Source organism: Ylistrum balloti, unplaced genomic scaffold, assembly GCF_031769215.1.
Source record: "Ylistrum balloti isolate Yb309-2 unplaced genomic scaffold, AGI_CSIRO_Ybal_v1 Utg370152, whole genome shotgun sequence".
In the NCBI taxonomy this organism is placed as follows: Eukaryota; Metazoa; Mollusca; class Bivalvia; order Pectinida; family Pectinidae; genus Ylistrum; species Ylistrum balloti.
In genome coordinates, this window is record NW_026782152.1 from 518,189 (window position 1) to 537,537 (window position 19,349).

General features: G+C 35.9%; 1 protein-coding gene across 1 annotated transcript; it reads left to right on the forward strand.

The window, feature by feature from the left end:
• Positions 1-9,507: 9,507 nt before the first annotated feature.
• Positions 9,508-17,623, forward strand: LOC132550852 (phospholipase B1, membrane-associated-like). The gene is made up of 13 exons (XM_060214944.1): positions 9,508-9,553; positions 11,419-11,525; positions 12,252-12,315; positions 12,574-12,632; positions 13,185-13,252; positions 13,480-13,523; positions 13,870-13,978; positions 14,295-14,427; positions 14,864-15,021; positions 15,430-15,607; positions 15,747-15,845; positions 16,626-16,691; positions 16,847-17,623. Exons 1-13 carry the CDS (start codon positions 9,508-9,510, stop codon positions 17,108-17,110), a joined length of 1,395 nt encoding a protein of 464 aa, XP_060070927.1. The 3' UTR covers positions 17,111-17,623.
• Positions 17,624-19,349: the final 1,726 nt, after the last annotated feature.

Sequence of the window (19,349 nt, forward strand, 5' to 3'; positions counted from 1 at the left end):
TATTGTGTTTGTTTTGTTTTTTTTATCCTAGTACTATGTATTAAAATTACTCCTATTGTTGCCTGATCTGGACTCCATTAGGTAGTTTTGTACCAACGTTGCTTAAATGTATGTTTTATTGACTTAGATAAAAAGAAAGAAATGTGTACACTTCAGTTATATTTTTTCGCAATGGAAAAACGATTCTGAAAATTCAAGGTCCAATATATGATAAAGCTTCCTAAATTTGTTTTGTTAGCATTCAAGAATCTTTTGACACCAAATACATATGTATGATGGAGAAATCCAAGTTATGATGGAGTATTACACATGTGTAAATGTAATACATATGAATACATTTGCATAAATGTGGTAGTGGTGCCAAATGATTTTGGACTCTTCATTTTATGCTTGTGGTTCAGAATTTTGTAATAGAAAGACCAAAAGCCCTTGACATGTGTATCAAGGCTCATTAGGCCTGCCTTGCTCTCCTAGTATTCAATGATTCTTTCAAAACATTTACATTTCTTATTATTTATCATCGACGAGAGTCTAAATTATATTCTTTAGACTATTAGTCATTTAGACTGTTGGATCCTTTGGAAAACAAATTTGCTCCAAGAGATGGGTTAAGGTAATTTCTTTCAGCAAAATCTGTCTTGACTTCATCATAGGAATCTACCAATGAAAATATATCCTGACCTTGAATTTAAGTCAAGGATATCTCTTCCTTACTTTTCCTTTTCCTTCTTTCAAAGAATCTATCAGTCAAATACCAGGCCCTGTACATTTTGATTAAGTTATTAAGTGTTTTAACTAATTTAACCCATGTGGATTTAAATATTGGTCAAGGTCATTATGTTGACTTTGTCAGTCTTCGTCCTAATAATTTTTTAGTCGAATATCGTCATCCTCAGCAAAATAATTAATTAGAGGTGTTTTGAAGAGGATTGACTCCTATGACTTTGAATATAGGTCAAGATAGTATCTCACTTTAAAGTTAGGAAACTCTTTTCAAAACATCATTATTTCTTGCCCTTTGAGTTAAAAGTAAAAACTACTAATTTGACCCCTGTTGACCTGAATGTGGGAGAGTCATTGCAATTGCAATTCACAAATTTTGTCTGGTTTTATCCCAGAAATTACCAAGGACAGATCCTAATTCTAGGCCTTTAACATAATCAGAATTTGCTACAGCACTCCTGACAGCAGGATTCATCAGATGATTACATTGTATCGATTAGACCCTACTCAAATGTCTATGAAAAACATTGAATACCAAGTGGGCAATCCAGGTCCCTTGCACCCAAAAATTTTGTTCTCAAAAATAATGTCAATATTCTAGAATGAGCATAATCAGTTAGAATGTAAATATTAACAACAGCATGATAACTGTGAATATTGACCTTGTATTATCATTTTGGATTGTAACGTAACGTTCTAATGAGCTCCATGTTGGTCAGGAAGGCAGAGACGTCAACTTGTGCAAGAGATGAAGATTGTGAAAATTGTTTGAAATTTCTTTACAATTTGGCAATAATAGAGCTGGTAGGGAAAGGAAATTAGAAAATTCAATTTATAGTAATAGTGACATGGCGCGATAAAGGCCCACGAGTAAGTGGTGTGAGGACACTGGAAGTCTATTTACAGTGATTTTATTTTAGAACTTTAACCCTAGGCAGTTTAGATGTGAATTCATAAGATGATGGTTTAAATGTCAGAAGTTTCATAACAATTGTATAAATATGAAGTCGGAGTGAAGATTATGAAAATCTATCGGGATTGTGTGCTTAAGAGGTCAAGACCTTGTCACAAACTCTTAAGAAAAAGAAAACAAAGGAAATGAAGGTACTGAGTACCTCTTGCCTTTGAATATTCGATAAGGTTTAAATTAGACCGAAGAATTCTGCCTCTGAAATGATAATCCCAATTATTAGCAGTAAGAATGTAAATATCAATAACAGCTTAATGAATGTAAGTATTGACATTAGATTATCATTAGAGACAGAAACTTTTCTGTCAAGGGTGAAAGCTGAAGTGTTATGTTTAAAGGACAATGAGAGAAGTCTATGATGATTAGATGATGCTGTAATAAAACCAATATAATACTACAGGAAACAAATTGATGGTCCTAGTTTTTCAACCTTCCTCTTTGTCTTACAGATGTTTAATGATGTGACCACTGGAGATAGATGTTATGTATATAGATTATATGGGTGTTACAAGATCACAATTTTTCTTATAGGTCAGGAACAGTAATCTCCAAATGTTGTTATTCCTGTTTGTTGTATTTCTTTTGATGTTGATGTTGATATATATACATAAATTGGAGAATTAGGTTGAAATTGTATTACAATAATCACTTAAGATTTATGTTTGTTTTAATATGCTACTGACATATTCCCAAATATGGCATTACATATTTCAAGTTTTATTACAAATAGATGATAATTTTTATTATTTGCTATTTTCAGTGGTTGCAATGGAATAGCATTTATTAATTGCTCTGTAAATGAGTGACACATAATTTGAAATAATACATAAAGGTATTTTGATTTCAACATTTTTCAAATAAAATTTTTCACATTTCTTTACTTATGATGGTCACAAAGTACATATGGTTTACTACTATTCCTAGTATTTACCTGATTCAGATACTCCATTTACATTTTCATTTTCATTTTTTATTGTAATCTTGTACACCCATGGTAAAATTGTGTATTCCCAATTTTATTTTGTGGGCGGAGATGTGTATGTAGGTTATATGGGACTAAAATAAATAGTTCAGAGGAGATCATCTAATTCAAAATATAAGTACGAGTCATTTCCCTTCGTTCTAATTATTTTGATATACGAGATAATTTTGAGGATTCTGATGAATCGACAATCGCTACCACAGTTATCTTTCCTTAAGTCACAATACACCTCTGCAAACGGCTCGTGGACTTCAAAGAGTTGACCTCAGGGTAAGGACCAAAGTTTGACGTCGGCCAAAACCAACGAAGGACACGACTGTAGACTGTTGTGTAGCTTAAAAAAACGTCTGCGTTTATTGAGAGGTTATGTGCCAGTATTCTAGGCAGAATACCACCAGTTATCAATGATATTACATGGACATGTCGGTAGCTGAAAAGTAAAAATACACGATGGTAATACGACGGTTGTGACTGTTTACTCAAAATTAATCTTCCGCGATATAATCCATAACAACCCATATAAGTCAATGTAGTCATTTTCCAAATTAACAAAACATCTATTTTCAAAATCATGATACTAATAACAAAAAGAAAAAAATAATCAAATGCTTTATGAGTTGACACAAATCCGTTTTTCAAGAATCTTGAAATGGCATGAGCCATTTACAGAGATGTATTGGGATACTGCAATGCACTCTGGGAGAGATTGATTAAACGACTGGAATGATACGGCTGTTTGAGATTTTGTCTCCTGATGATGGGGAAAGTGACTTTATCCTTATTTCTCAATCAGTACACGGGGCCCAGAAGGGGAGATCGAGGGAAATGTTCCAAAACAGGATACTTCTATCCATATTAGTCCTGAAGCGTTCTACAGTCATAAAGAGTAGATTTTGTATATGGTGCAGCAGTCCTGTCCTAGATTGATGCTTTTGTTAGAATTAGATAAGGTGTGGGTACGGTTTCCTCCGTCAGAGCAGTCGGGAAATGTATTGGATTAGCTCTTGTTACTTGCAAGGATCATAGCAGTACTCGATTGGCGTTTTGATTGTAAGTCGAATCAAATTATACATGGATTGCTTAAAAGGCACTCTTTATCAATAAACCTTGTTTATTTAAACAAAACATAAGCTTATATTAATCAATCTTGTAGGCAAGGATGAAAGCCTTGTTGTTCGGGGGAGTACTGAATGGATGTTTGTAAAATTTCATATGTAGTGTCACCATGGTCCATTTTTTGAGCCCGTTGGAGTTTAGGACTGGTCAGAAAAAACACAATGGTTGACATGCGGCCATCTTGAATTTTTTCAATGACGTATGTTATGCGACCATCTTGGATTTGGCATTTAAAGATTATCTTCGCTATTTCTGCCATGGAATGCTCAAATTTTTGAAGAGCAAAAGTAGAAAAAAAAGGGAGAACAAATGTCCAAAAGCAAATAAAGATCCCTCTGGAATCTCTTGTTTGGCATGATCTGCCATAGAATTTGAACAAAGGAACCTAATTAATAATAAGTTATCGTAGCAAATTGCAAGCGGTAGATCAGGAACGTACAGAAAGAGGAGTATGGATGGAGATTAGTCTTAGTTGGTCTAGAAATGGAAACGGCAGGATAAAGTACTGTGTATTACCATCAACAAAAGTATACGCTTCCTTGTTGCTCTGAATGTCGAGAATTCCGACATGTCAACAAAATGAAACTGAACATCGATAAAAACGCCAACAAAGGAAAGTACTAGAAGTGTGAATCTCGTGCTTTGGAAAACCGCATTTTCTGCCCTTGAACAACAGCCGTCTGGTCAAGTGACATTACTGTACTTCAAATGAGCAATTTGCAGTCGGTGTAATTTCCTAATTTCGCATTTCTCGTAAGTCTCGGTTTAATTTCTTATTTCATACTTCTTGCTAACTTCTTCATGTTTTTGTGCGGCCTTCAAACACTGGCATCTGTCTGTATGAAAACCAACTGAATTGTTTTCCGTGAGAACGTAATTGACAAACTTCAGTACAAAATGACAATGTTATATTTTTATAAAGAAGTTATTACTAAATGCTTCAAAATCTGTATATTATGAATTGGTGCTAGTATTAGCTATGACTGTTTTCTGCAACGAAACAGAATTTTATAGATTTCCATACATCCGAAAGAATAATTCAGTCTTGTCAAAACGAGAACGATGTAGTTAGAACGAAATCGTCAGGCATACTATCGAGCACCAGTTGAACTTCGTGAAAATAATTGTCTCCAAATGATACATTCTCCTAACAAGACTACCTATTGATGATGTCCAAGAAAATTGTAAATTAACAGTCCGATAAACATTTTCTCATTGTAAAGGAGCGAAAGGGTTAGATCCTACTTTGCCGTATGTACCAGTAGACTCCAAACATTAGTTGCACAATAAAATGAGTGTCTTCCTACCTACGTAGGAATGTTTGCAAACTAAGGATTCATCATTTCCAGCTGGTTACCAGATTTAGAGAATCCAACTAGGAACATCAAGCTAGTAAAGAACTAATAATAATTCAGTGTTTCTTCCCAAAGATCCAGAGTCGTTTACAGGTTTCTGGTTTCATTAGGTATGGCGATGTGTTTTTGCATTTAGCGAAATCTTTTGGTGTACACGTATTATTGAATTGTATTATGTTAACATTTCTCCCTTCTTCAGCTTGGTGTAGTCTGACCACGAATAAAGTAGCATATACGCAGTGAAAAAAGGCTCGGCGCATTGATTTAGTTTCCAAAATTGGCGCCGGACCACTACTGTGTTTACTTCACGCTTCAGCGAGATTGCATTATCACATTTTACACGGGTTTTCAACATGTACACATTAAAGTACAAGCACATAAATATGCAGAAATAAATTTTAAAAATTCACAAAACTCTATATTTTATGGATGCACTTTTCATTCCCCGAAGTGAACACACATAGCTTCATCGGACTTCTAAACCATAAAATTGCATAATTTTCCGAACAGTGTGGATATGCGCTGATGCATAACAACTGATTAAATGATTAAAAGAGATGTCGAATTTTTACCAAATTAGATGTTATACGAAAATAAAAAGTGGTGTTCACTTTAATTTCCTTTGGGCGTTTCATATGTTGATTTAGATATGCAGGAAAAATTATTCCTACCAACTCTCCCTGGTACATATTTTCTTCATGAAGTTTGAAATCATAAGTGGGATGTCAATCCTTAGACATATTGAAATATCAAGCGATTCTAAATAATTACATTAATGGATAACACATTAGAAATTACGTCACAATTCTGTATTTTATGTTTTCTACACTCTCCAGGGAGGTGTTAACACATGCCTGAGTTCTATCTATAGTACCATAGGGAGAAGGGAAATAGAAAGTCATTCTGTAGGTAAAACTAGTAGCATTGGGGTTAACATGACAAAATAGAAAGTCTGTCTATATGGATAGCAGCCAACTTAAAGATTTGACACAGAAGTAGAAAGTCCGTCTATAGACACTAGCTTTAAAGTTAACATGAGATAGTCGAAATTAAATGTTGAACATAATTTATAGTTTGGAAACTATTATTATTTGTAACTATAACAATAATAATATGTTAAAAATGAGTTTTGGAGAGATATAGCAGGATCACATGTAGTTTAGATTTAATTTATGTGGACGTGGGCAAGGAACAGTGTATAAGGGAGGTGGGCAATGAACAGTGTATAAGGAAGGTGGGCAAGGAACAGTGTATAAGGGAGGTACACAATGAAGAGTGTATGAGGGAGGTAGGCAATGAACAGTGTATGAGGGAGGTAGGCAATGAACAGTGTATGAGGGAGGTAGACAATGAACAGTATATAAGGGAGGTAGGCAATGAACAGTGTATGAGGGAGGTAGGCAATGAACTGTGTATGAGGGAGGTAGGCAATGAACAGTGTATGAGGGAGGTAGGCAATGAACAGTGTATGAGGGAGGTAAACAATGAACAGTGTATGAGAGAGGTAGGCAATGAACAGTGTAAGTGGGAGGTAGGCAATGAACAGTGTAAGTGGGAGGTAGGCGATGAACAGTGCATGGGAGAGGTAGGCAATGAACAGTGTATATAGAAGGTGGGCAATGAACAGTATATAAGGGAGGTAGGCAATGAACAGTGTATGAGGGAGGTAGGCAATGAACAGTGTAAGTGGGAGGTAGGCAATGAACAGTGTATGAAGGAGGTAGGCAATGGACAGTGTATGAGGGAGGTAGGCAATGAACAGTGTATGAGGGAGGTAGGCAATGAACAGTATATAAGGGAGGTAGGCAATGAACAGTGTATGAGGGAGGTAGGCAATGAACAGTGTATGAGGGAGGTAGACAATGAACAGTATATAAGGGAGGTAGGCAATGAACAGTGTATGAGGGAGGTAGGCAATGAACAGTGTATGAGGGAGGTAGGCAATGAACAGTGTATGAGGGAGGTAGGCAATGAACAGTGTATGAGGGAGGTAGGCAATGAACAGTGTATGAGGGAGGTAGGCAATGAACAGTGTATGAGGGAGGTAGGCAATGAACAGTGTAAGTGGGAGGTAGGCAATGAACAGTGTAAGTGGGAGGTAGGCGATGAACAGTGCATGGGAGAGGTAGGCAATGAACAGTGTATATAGAAGGTGGGCAATGAACAGTATATAAGGGAGGTAGGCAATGAACAGTGTATGAGGGAGGTAGGCAATGAACAGTGTAAGTGGGAGGTAGGCAATGAACAGTGTATGAGGGAGGTAGGCAATGAACAGTGTATGAGGGAGGTAGACAATGAACAGTATATAAGGGAGGTAGGCAATGAACAGTGTATGTGGGAGGTTGGCAATGAACTGTGTATGAGGGAGGTAGGCAATGAACAGTGTATGAGGGAGGTAGACAATGAACAGTATATAAGGGAGGTAGGCAATGAACAGTGTATGAGGGAGGTAGGCAATGAACTGTGTATGAGGGAGGTAGGCAATGAACAGTGTATGAGGGAGGTAGGCAATGAACAGTGTATGAGTAAGGAAGGCAATGAACATTGTATGAGGGCGGTAGACGATGAAGAGTGTATGAGGGGGTAGACGATGAACAGTGTATGAGGGTGGTAGACAATGAACAGTGTAAGAGGGAGGTAGGCAATGAACAGTGCATAGGGGAGGTAGGCAATGAACAGTGTATATGGAGGTAGACAATAAACAGTGTATGAGGGAGGGAGGCAATGAACAGTGTATATAGAAGGTAGGCAATGAACAGTGTAAGTGGGGGGTAGGCGATGAACAGTGCATGGGAGAGGTAGGCAATGAACAGTGTATATAGAAGGTGGGCAATGAACAGTATATAAGGGAGGTAGGCAATGAACAGTATATGAGGGAGGTAGGCAATGAACAGTGTAAGTGGGAGGTAGGCAATGAACAGTGTATGAGGGAGGTAGGCAATGAACAGTGTATGAGGGAGGTAGACAATGAACAGTATATAAGGGAGGTAGGCAATGAACAGTGTATGAGGGAGGTAGGCAATGAACTGTGTATGAGGGAGGTAGGCAATGAACAGTGTATGAGGGAGGTAGGCAATGAACAGTGTATGAGTAAGGAAGGCAATGAACATTGTATTAGGGAGGTAGGCAATGAACAGTGTATGAGGCAGGTAGGCAATGAACAGTGTAAGTGGGAGGTAGGGATGAACAGTGTATGAGGGAGGTAGGGATGAACAGTGCATGAGGGAGGTAGGGATGAACAGTTTATGAGGGAGGTAGACAATGAACAGTGTATGAGAGAGTTAGGCAATGAACAGTGTATGAGGCAGGTAGGCAATGAACAGTGTACGAGTAAGGTAGGCAATGAACAGTGTATGAGGCAGGTAGGCAATGAACAGTGTAGGAGGGAGGTAGACATTGAACAATGTATGAGTGACAAAATCTGAACGACTTACAACATGAACATCCACTCTAATCATTGTTACGAAGTAGACATGTTATAGCGCCTGTTACCAAAAGAACACAATACGAGAAAGGAGCGAATGACGAATTGGAGTCGGAAACTGGGCTCTGTAACCTCCATAACAAACCGTAGCATGAAAACATAGCTAAAGATGTTTACTTAACGTGTGTTTGTACATGTTTATACCTAGTCGAATGGTTTATTTTTGAATACATATGTAGGTCACTAAGGTTGTCTGGAAATTAGGTCAATCTCAATTGTTTCCAATAAACATGTATATAAATGTGTTCCTTGTCTTAAGAGTCCATAGTATTGTACTATAGTATTTCGGTGCCTTACACAAACTACTCAATCGATCTGGATCGATATTTTGAATTACACGTGTGTATTATTTAGAGCAAGTCGCGGTGTCACAAGTCACGTTTATGCCTTATACACATACTACACAGGATATCAGAATCTACCTATCAATCCTCATATGTATGTATCAAAACGTGACTGTGGTCATTGTGTCGTCATCATCATCAGCATTTTATCACCAACTGTTTGTATATATAAACACATCAGCACATATACATTGTTTGAATCCCACCACATGACTTAATTTATTGTTGTCATGTGACCTAGATACCCACGAGTGTATACCTGTATATAACTCTTGCCTTATTCAGGTTATGGACCGCCTTGAAATCAGTGCAGTTGAAATGATAATTGTACAAACCAGTGACAGTTTGTGATAACGTATCTAATATGATATCAACCTGCTATGTTTGATTACATCCTTGTAGTGACACAATGAGGACTGGGTGTATTCCGTGTCATAAGCCCTGTACAAAAAGGCATTGATACGTAGCTAGCCATTGGTGATGGTCAGTAGTCACTTGGTTTTCATCTAGCAGTCGAAGTGAGTTATCAAAAAATGAGGTCCTCAGTCCTGCTGGTGTTTGTCTTCTCTGTATATGTGGGTAAGTATAATGTTTGTACACTCGACCCAGATGGTAACAATAAAACATTTATGTACATTAAGCCTTAATCTGGTGACCAGCTTAACAGAGGCCAACGGATTTGGTGACGTGAAAAATAGCTTTAAAACACGTTATACATGATTTCTGTTATTTTATCAGTATGAATAGCCATGCCATATATAAATAACATGAAATATCAGAAGGAAATAGTTAAATGTACGAGGCATGTTTAAAATATATGGTATGACGAGACAACTTTAACATTGATTCAAGGAACAAACCCCAAACCAATACTTCAAACATAGCCTGTGTTATGCACTTTGCTATGCTACAATCTTTTTAACAGGAAATAAACTTACTTTTTTAAATCGGTTATCAATGACATTCCTTTCTAGATCTAATATTAACTGCCTGTACAACAACTTGAAATCAAAAATTTTTCAGAAGAAATGTAAATCGTATCACATTTCATGTTTTAATATCAGAAAACTCATTTTTGTCGTCACGTTTTATAAAAAGGTAACCTGCTATCACAAGCATAGTTATGTGAAAAATAGCTTTAAAAAATAAATTAAGATAAACCATATTTAAATAGTGAAATATATATATGCAGTAGCTATATTTAAAATATATGGTATGACGAAACAACTTTAACATTGATTCAAGGAACAAACCTCAAACCAATACTTCAAACATAGCCTGTCTTATGCATTTTGCTATGCTACAAACATTTTAACAGGAAATAAAACGTACTTTTTTAAATCGGTTATCAATGCCATTCCATCCTAGATCAAATATCAACTGACTGTTCAACAATTTAAAATCAAACAATTTTCAAGAGAAATGTAAATCGTATCACATTTCATTTCTTAATATCAGAAAACTCATTTTTGTCGTCTCGTTTTATAAAAGGTAACCTGCTATCACAAGCATACCTATAAATTAAGATAAACCATAGTGATAATGTAGAAGGGATATATTTCGTTGTTTTCTAACGAGAACTCATTAAATTTTGTTTTATTTGTGATTATTTCTTGTGTGCTCTTAATCCATGAATTCATGTCTACGAACTGTTAAAATTAGTATAAATAGACGTTTTTACTATAATTATCCACGAAATCAATCTTTTTATCGAATAAGAAGCCCACGAAAATACAACATTTAACGTTATATTGTATATGAAATTAGGTGTATCTAAAAGATTGCATGGTAGACGAAATGAGGAGATTATCATATGTTTCCAGTATAAAGGATGATGTATGCTGTATTAGTAATGAATTAAATAAAGCATGGTGATCATACTTACATTTATATTAGAAAAGAAGGAAATATGTTATTGCATTATATTCCGATGAAATAATTTTGGAAAATGCTACCGTTTTGGAAAAGAATGACGTATGTTATAATAAAGCAAAAAACTACAAAACATTACGTCATTTTATACATGAAAAGAAGAGCACACCCCAGGAAGGGAGCTCATGGACACTTACTATGTTTATTTCCGAAAACTGGTCACATCTTCAATATCATATTCACATATGGAAAATGATTTAAGCATTAAAAGACGTTTTTGATGTTTTTAATGTTTTTCCCTCGGAAAAAAGGTTCTAAGATCATAGTTGAAAAAGGTCACGTACATAGGATGCAATTTAGCGAGATATATCTTCATATATGTCTAGCACTCTGTTTGATATATAATGTAAATTATCCTTTTTTGACACATGGGATATTCTGCTTGATATATCATACACCACGGACATGAATAAGTGTTATATAAGTAGAATCTTTAATACAATGTACATCTAAATCAGAGTAAACTATAATATTCCTTATAACCGACCTATGTTCTTTGTATTTCTATACAGCTGCTGATTTTTCACAATACAGAGATTTCCTCCTCAAGCAAGAAAACAATGAAACTTTCCTCCGTGAGTTCGATGACCACATGAAGTCTTGGGTCAACAGACAGTCGGTAAGGACAAATCACATCTTTGTGTCGTCAATAGGGACTCATTTGGTCAGCATCAGTCGTCACCGCTTACACGATAACTTGTCCGTTGAGTCTTTCAAGTTAAACTTTCCTTTCATACGGGGTTTCCTTTTAGAAGTTTAAGGGTCAAGGGTACTTACTTCTACCGATTGTACCTTATACATAATACAATGTCTCCTGAATGAAATAACTTCCTCGGAATTACTTTCATTTTCTACTGGTCAAAATAGAATGTCGCGTACCTAAAAACGGTTGCTATGCAACTTGAGTTTCATTGACTTTACATATTCAAAATTCAATACTTTCTTATTAAAAGAGCTGGCTTGAATTCCTTCAACATCAAAGTTAAGGATTGCATTTCAATTCAATTGGAATTTGGTTTGTACATAATTACTTTCAGATATCACTTTATTTGGACACACCCAATCAGCCATTTTGTCTTGTAGATGATATATCCCTATTATTTTTAACGGTAATACGATAACGGTGAACGAACCTCGATCGCTTCAGTTCCCATACGTTATTAATGACTTGACTTAATCGTTTTAGGTTTCATTTTGAATTTTTGAGACACATAAAAAAACAGCAGCATTACCTAATACGCATTGTTAATGTTATGTACACACTGATTATCATCAGCAAATGCGACACACTTGACTACCGTCACCAGGCTGTCCATTATCATCTACAGTTTGTCTACTTCGTTAGGTTCTAGCTGCCAGACAGGATTTCCCATGTGAGGTACTCGAACCACTGAGCCCAGCTACATCAGGTGAGTCACCTGGTCTACTTACATGCCTATAATGAAGAGTATATCTTATTTTTCTTCACATTTGCAGCCCATTGAACTTGCATAATGTTATTTTGGTTACGACCTTGTAATAAACAATTTAAAGTGATGTGTTATCATTACATGTTTATATTCTTATCAGTAAAGATAATCTTGAACATGGATTTGTATAAACATATCTTTACAATTTGTGCTTATTCATTTTTGTATCGGGTACATAATTAGAGAATTTATTTTCAGTGAACAAGTTAACACCCTCAGATATCAAGGTTGTAGCTGCTATTGGTGATTCTATCACAGTAAGTACTTTTGTATAGCTGTTCAGCAGACTGTAATGCTAGTTATTAATTTTCTTTTCGCTTTTGAAAAGGGTGCATGTGCACTATGTTGATATATGAACCGCTCTTTGAGATGTCTTGCGATTTTCACTTTGTATTATTCACATCAATTCAAAACGCGTGCGGGTTTTTCCTGTATATTGATATTTTCAATATCTATCTATATACAAATGTTTGTGGATAATTTTATTTCTATACCAGCATTATGTGATTTGCATTAAAATTTGTTTTTTTATTCTATCATCATTTCTATTAAACAGTATAAATATGAAATAATTCCATATTGTCGATTTTACATATTTATTTGGCAGCGCTTTCCCTAGAAGATTCTGTTAAAGTAATTCAAAGGTATCACTCCTAAAAAACACACATAAAATAATTTATGCAATATCGTTTGCGTGAAAAATTAATTAAAAAGTTATAAAACTATTCAAGGGCTGAAAGTGCTTTTAAAGGGTTGAAATCATTGTGTGGTGTAGAATCGTGTTTTATAATTTTCGGCGACATTTGCAGGCAGGAACTGGAATCAAGGCCCTCACACCTATAGGGTTGCTGACACAGTGGCGGGGACTGTCATGGAGGTGAGCTGCCATCTATTACAGGTCTAGTGGTTCATCCAGAGCGCTCTGTCGGTCTATATGTTGTTAGTCAATTGAAATCCATTGGTTAATAAAATCAGGGACATATAATTCATATATCAATTATACGTCCCTGATCAAATATAAAGGTAATACTTAAGTAAGATCTCGTCCTGGAGTTGTTACGACGAAGGTGCAATAGATAGCTAATCTATCATTTTCATTTTAAGCGTGGGAGGCGACGGTAACTTCGAAGAGGAGATAACAGTCCCCAGTAAGTTTTTATTCCTCTTTAATATTAAACAGCATAATGAATCCACGCTTAAAGTCCACATCAATGTTATGACCAATCGCTATTAAGATCACTACAGTACCAAATATTCTCTACATGTCCCTGTATTGTGTGCCTCATATTATTAAGTTCGCCTCATTATTAATACTACCTTGCAATTAAAACAAGCTTTGATAAATCCGAAAGGCTCACTTTGCATTGAACAGCACCTCACTAATCGGACCAGGTATGACCAAACACAGCAGCAACGCTATTCCCCATAGCCGTCGATCGTTTCTATATTAAAGTTTACTTATAAGTAACATGTTTGTGCTGATCTATTTCATAGACATCATAAAGAAGTATAACCCGGATGTAAAGGGGTTCTCAGTAGGGACGGGAGGAGTTCATAGCAGAAATGCAAGGCTCAATGTGGCTGATCCTGGTGCTAAATCAGAGTATGTTATTGAAATCGACTGTTTTTAACAAATTGTAACATATCAACACAAAAATCGTGAATTTCTTGCGAGTAAAAATATCAGTTACATAAAAACATTATTTACAAATGTTGTGCATAGTATGAAAGAAATATATGTTTATGTTTGGTGCAAAAGATAGCCATGTCAATTTATCACACGTTACCTACCAATTCTATATCAGAAACGCTTATTTGTTTGGTGTTAACTGATGACTAAATATTCTATCCCTTTAAACATGATCTAAATAAAACCAGGCGGACATTTACGAATGTATGTCTATATATTCGTGTTTAAGCGAGATACAAGCGGAGGCAGAAGACTTGTTAGAACGCATGAGAAACGATCCTGATGTTGACATGGAGAATGACTGGAAACTTATCACTCTGTTTATTGGGGGAAACGATTTGTGTAGCTACTGCAAAGATGAAGTAAGAGGAAATCTGTGAAATAACAGACGCGATGAGTTTGATAAGAAACCACTGTTATGATGATATAAGGAATGATTGTCATTGTGATGATATAACTTTTACACTATTGATCACAGAATAAACACGAACACGTGTCGGTTAAGATTAATCCTGTTTCAATTCCCGTTGAAGTATCTAACTTTTCCTCAAAACAGTGAAAGTCAACCTCATCAATATAATATTGTTATTTCGGATAAAGTTATGTTATTTATAAAAGTAACTTTCTCTATCATTTCCGTTATCCTTCCTTGTTCATGTAATGATATGCAATATTGATGTCTTAAATTCGGGCATTAAGTGGCATATTATCAACGGTAACCATGGTAATATGACTTTGCTGAACTTTGTATGCAAACTTCCCCAAACCAGGCAATCAACATAACGTTCGTGTTTACAGACAAAATATGCCCCCGAGAAATACGTGGACAACATTAAGCAGACATTGGATATTCTCTACCAGCACGTACCGAGAGCTTTCGTAAACGTCGTCCCCGTCCTCAACATCAATGTCGTCAGAGAGCTGAACCAAAACCTTGTCTGTGACGCACTCCATCTGTAAGCAAACGATGAATATGTTACTGGTAACCTATAAAACGACTACAAGGATAGAATATGTACTACATGGAATAATGTTACACGCGTATTGAAAAGTATTGAAAAACAGCTTGAAGTGCAATATATAGCTGCACTTTCACAAAATAAGAGACAGCCATTAACCTCGACGGTTAAATAGAAATCGAGAACTATTTTCTCCACTTTATATGTTAACCAACTGACGTATGTTTCATGGAGAATGCGAAATGAGTCACAATTTTCCTGTGTAAATTTCACTTTCAAAGAATTTTTTCGCGTACTTTTGAAATAGTGTGATACTCAGTATTTTATTATTCTTAGTTCTTTATGATGAAATATTAAAATATAAACCACCTTCAGTTGTAAAGCATAAATCTTCAACATTACCAGGTATCTGTGTCAGTGTGCAGCTTATCCGCGCAACAGTGACGAGGAAAACAAAATGCAGTTGGCAGTACATGCTTATCAACAGCAACTCACCGACCTTGTCATGTCCGGGCAGTTCGAGAAGGACGATTTCGCGGTCATCATACAACCATTCTTCACAAACACCGAACTTCCAAAGCGGGTTGGTGACAGGAAAACTATGTCAAGCAGTAGTAATGTTCTGCAATGAATAAAACTATCTACTTTTGTGAAATGATGGGCTCGATGATAAAACACTTCATTTCAACTGTAAATTGAGTGTAAAACCGTTTATGTTGTAGGATGGGGGCGAACCGGATTTGGCATATTTTGCACCTGACTGCTTTCATCTGAGTAGAGATGGTCACCAAGCTGCTGCCACAGCTCTGTGGAATAATATGGTAGGTTGAAACATCCAGGCCTTTACGACATGTAAGACACGACACTGTCTGCGAAGTATTGAAATAACAATATGATGCATTTTCATTCATTATTCAACAAAATACGCATATGAACTAAATTCAACACAATCCGCATGTGAACTTAATTCGAAGTAATATGTGCTAACCGTTGATGCTCTTTCTATCCTATTTGATACGTTTGATCAAAAGATTCGAAATATGGTTTATAAAACGAGTCTTCGGTGATAACATCACAATTTCACGTTTTATCACTTCGCGATTAAAACCAACCGCCATGCATCATGGACAATGCTCAAACAGTTTGTCAAGAGCTTTACAAAATGGAGTTCTGATGACCATAATGTGTTTATCCTAGAGTCAGAATGCAATGTCGGAAAGAGGATGAGTAAATATTTTCCGTTTTTGACACGACACATGTTGAAAATGAAACGACCGTTTGAACAAACGGTAGATATTCTGGTTTTGTCCTTGCTTTCGTGAGGGAAATGCTTCATATTTGAATTGATTTAAATCTTCCGCATTAGATAGTATTGTTCTCATAGTACCGTTTCATGGGCTTTTTTCTTCAGATTATGCCCTAGTTTCGTGGAGTGGGTTTGAATATTAATTAAGATTCTGATCACGTCGGTTTTTCCTTTGCTTTACACAGACATGTGTTTGTGGCAATTGCACTGACAAAACACAATTAACATTTACGATTTGAAGGGTATTCATCAACAATTCCGTTATTGTCAAATATAAACTTTGTTTACTATTCAGCTCGCGCGTGTGGATGAAAAGGATGATTTCTGGCAACCAGGGGAGACAATTAACTGCCCAACCAAGGTATGTATCTATATAAGGAAATGTTCATGTCCTTATCCGTCACGTAGAAATATTCGACACAATGTTTAGATAATTTATGCCTTTGCTATTTTAATAAAAAGAAAGTCGTTGATTATTTAACGAGAAATTGTTACAGATATTATCTTTTTCCACAGGATTATAGATACTTTGCTACCTACCAGAATAGCAATTCCAGGAAGGGCTTTGGTCAAACTTATCAAGACCAGGGTAAAAATGAACAGTCCAGCGAGCATTCCGTTAGTTCTCTGTCCACAAGCGGTCTCATTATTGGAGGATGCCTGTCAGTTTTGGTCTGTCTGGCTGCCTTGGCTGTTGCACTGTTCAGGAGAAATTCAAGAAACTCCGAGAAGCATAGTCTTATTGAACAAAATATAAAATTGTCCTACACGCAAATCTAATATGGTGGTTTAATAAGTAATCAAAATGGTGCCAAAGAAAATCTGTGTAACTGTGAATCAAGATGTATACATATCAGAATGATTTGAACACTGAATACATTACTTTGTCAATGTTTGCTCAATTTCTTGTTGAAGTATTGACCAACATCCTGATGGATGAATACAAGGTCAATATTTTATTATTGTTACCTTCCGAAGTATCTACTGAAATGTTAATATTAATTCTGTGATTAAAAGTATTTTAATGATGGTCAACTGATAGTTGGTAAAAGATCGTCCTCTCTCAGATGTTCAACTGACAGTTGATAAAAGATAGTCCTCTCTCAGATGTTCAACTGACAGTTGGTAAAAGACAGTCCTCTCTCAGATCTTCAACTGACAGTTGGTAAAAGACAGTCCTCTCTCAGATGTTCAATTGACAGTTGGGAAAAGATAGTCCTCTCTCAGATGTCCAACTGACAGTTGGGAAAAGATAGTCCTCTCTCAGATGTTCAACTGACAGTTGGGAAAAGATAGTCCTCTCTCAGATGTTCAACTGACAGTTGGGAAAAGAGTTCAACTGACAGTTGGGAAAAGATAGTCCTCTCTCAGATGTTCAACTGACAGTTGGTAAAAGATAGTCCTCTCTCAGATGTCCAACTGACAGTTGGGAAAAGATAGTCCTCTCTCAGATGTTCAACTGACAGTTGGGAAAAGATAGTCCTCTCTCAGATGTTCAACTGACAGTTGGTAAAAGATAGTCCTCTCTCAGATGTTCAACTGACAGTTGATAAAAGACACTCCTCTCTCAGATGTTCAACTGACAGTTGGTAAAAGACCGTCCTCTCTCAGATGTTCAATTGACAGTTGGGAAAAGATAGTCCTCTCTCAGATGTTCAACTGACAGTTGGGAAAAGATAGTCCTCTCTCAGATGTTCAACTGACAGTTGGTAAAAGATTGTCCTCTCTCAGATGTTCAACTGATAGTTGGTAAAAGATAGTCCTCTCTCAGATGTTCAACTGACAGTTGGGAAAAGATAGTCCTCTCTCAGATGTTCAACTGACAGTTGGGAAAAGATGGTCCTCTCTCAGATGTTCAACTGACAGTTGATAAAAGATAGTCCTCTCTCAGATGTTCAACTGACAGTTGGTAAAAGATAGTCCTCTCTCAGATGTTCTTCTGATAATTGATTAAAAGTAATACTTTACATGTTTAAATTACAATCAGTTGAAGATATTTCTTTCTCCAATGATATACTGACAAGATATTTTTGTAATGAATAACTATATAGATGTCATCAATATTTACATACTAGCGAGTTGATATAGTGATTCATGTACATGGTGGAAACACAGGACCTTGGCTTGAATTCCAATCCCACGGTTCATACTTATGTATTATAGTGACAACAACACATGGAGTTGGGAAATTGTGCCAAGTCCCTGTGAATGGAAGAATGAATGTTGTGATCCAAGTTCAGTGAAAATCAGATTACGAATAAACGGAAATTTTAATTTTGACCATTATTAAATCTTGTAACTACCTCAGATGTCCTGTGCCAGTAGACATGAGAAATAAACATATTTAGACATTGATCCTCATTCTTTGACATTTATTGGAGTCAATTCTTATTTTCCTCAGTTGACATACATGTTTGAAAATTTAGGTCCTTGGCATCAATTACAAGTCCTAGAAGGACTACAGAGCTGTATAATGTGCATGTTGTTTAATTCATTTTTTGGCTCAACTGTATCTAACTCTAAATTTGTATTCAAAGGTGCTATTAACTTGTGTCTTTTGTACCATCTTAAAACTTATATCTCTTGTAGATAACTAACAGTTAAATATGTTTGAATATTCTGAATTCCTGCGTGAAAAAGTCTTTGTATCGTTCGGTTGTAATTTGAATTTGTAGATTGAATTATCATGATGGAAGTAATCTTTTGCAAGCTTTGATATGATTTACATAATTGCACTATATGTCACTTTTTTACATGTAAATTTTTCCTGTTTCTGAAATGGTAATCAATTTTATGAAATGATTTGTTTAATAATGTTAAATATGTCTATGTGTTCTGCAAAATATGCAATATAAGATGAGTAGTCGGAGGGCTTCTGATTGTTCTAATCAGCTGCAGAGGAGACCAATTAGCATTTTCTAAGCCCTAGATTAATCAGCAATAGTGCCTATGTTTTAAACTATAAAAATCCATTCCTCGAGATTATATACAAATGAACAATTTGTGTTTAAAACAAACT

Excerpts from the sequence above, each read along its gene's own strand:
- LOC132550852 (XM_060214944.1), top strand. The coding sequence starts at position 9,508 with ATGAGGTCCTCAGTCCTGCTGGTGTTTGTCTTCTCTGTATATGTGG. Across the intron at positions 13,253-13,479 it reads TGGCGGGGACTGTCATGGAG|CGTGGGAGGCGACGGTAACT; the intron begins GTGAGCTGCCAT and ends TTTCATTTTAAG. Across the intron at positions 15,608-15,746 it reads ACACCGAACTTCCAAAGCGG|GATGGGGGCGAACCGGATTT; the intron begins GTTGGTGACAGG and ends TTTATGTTGTAG.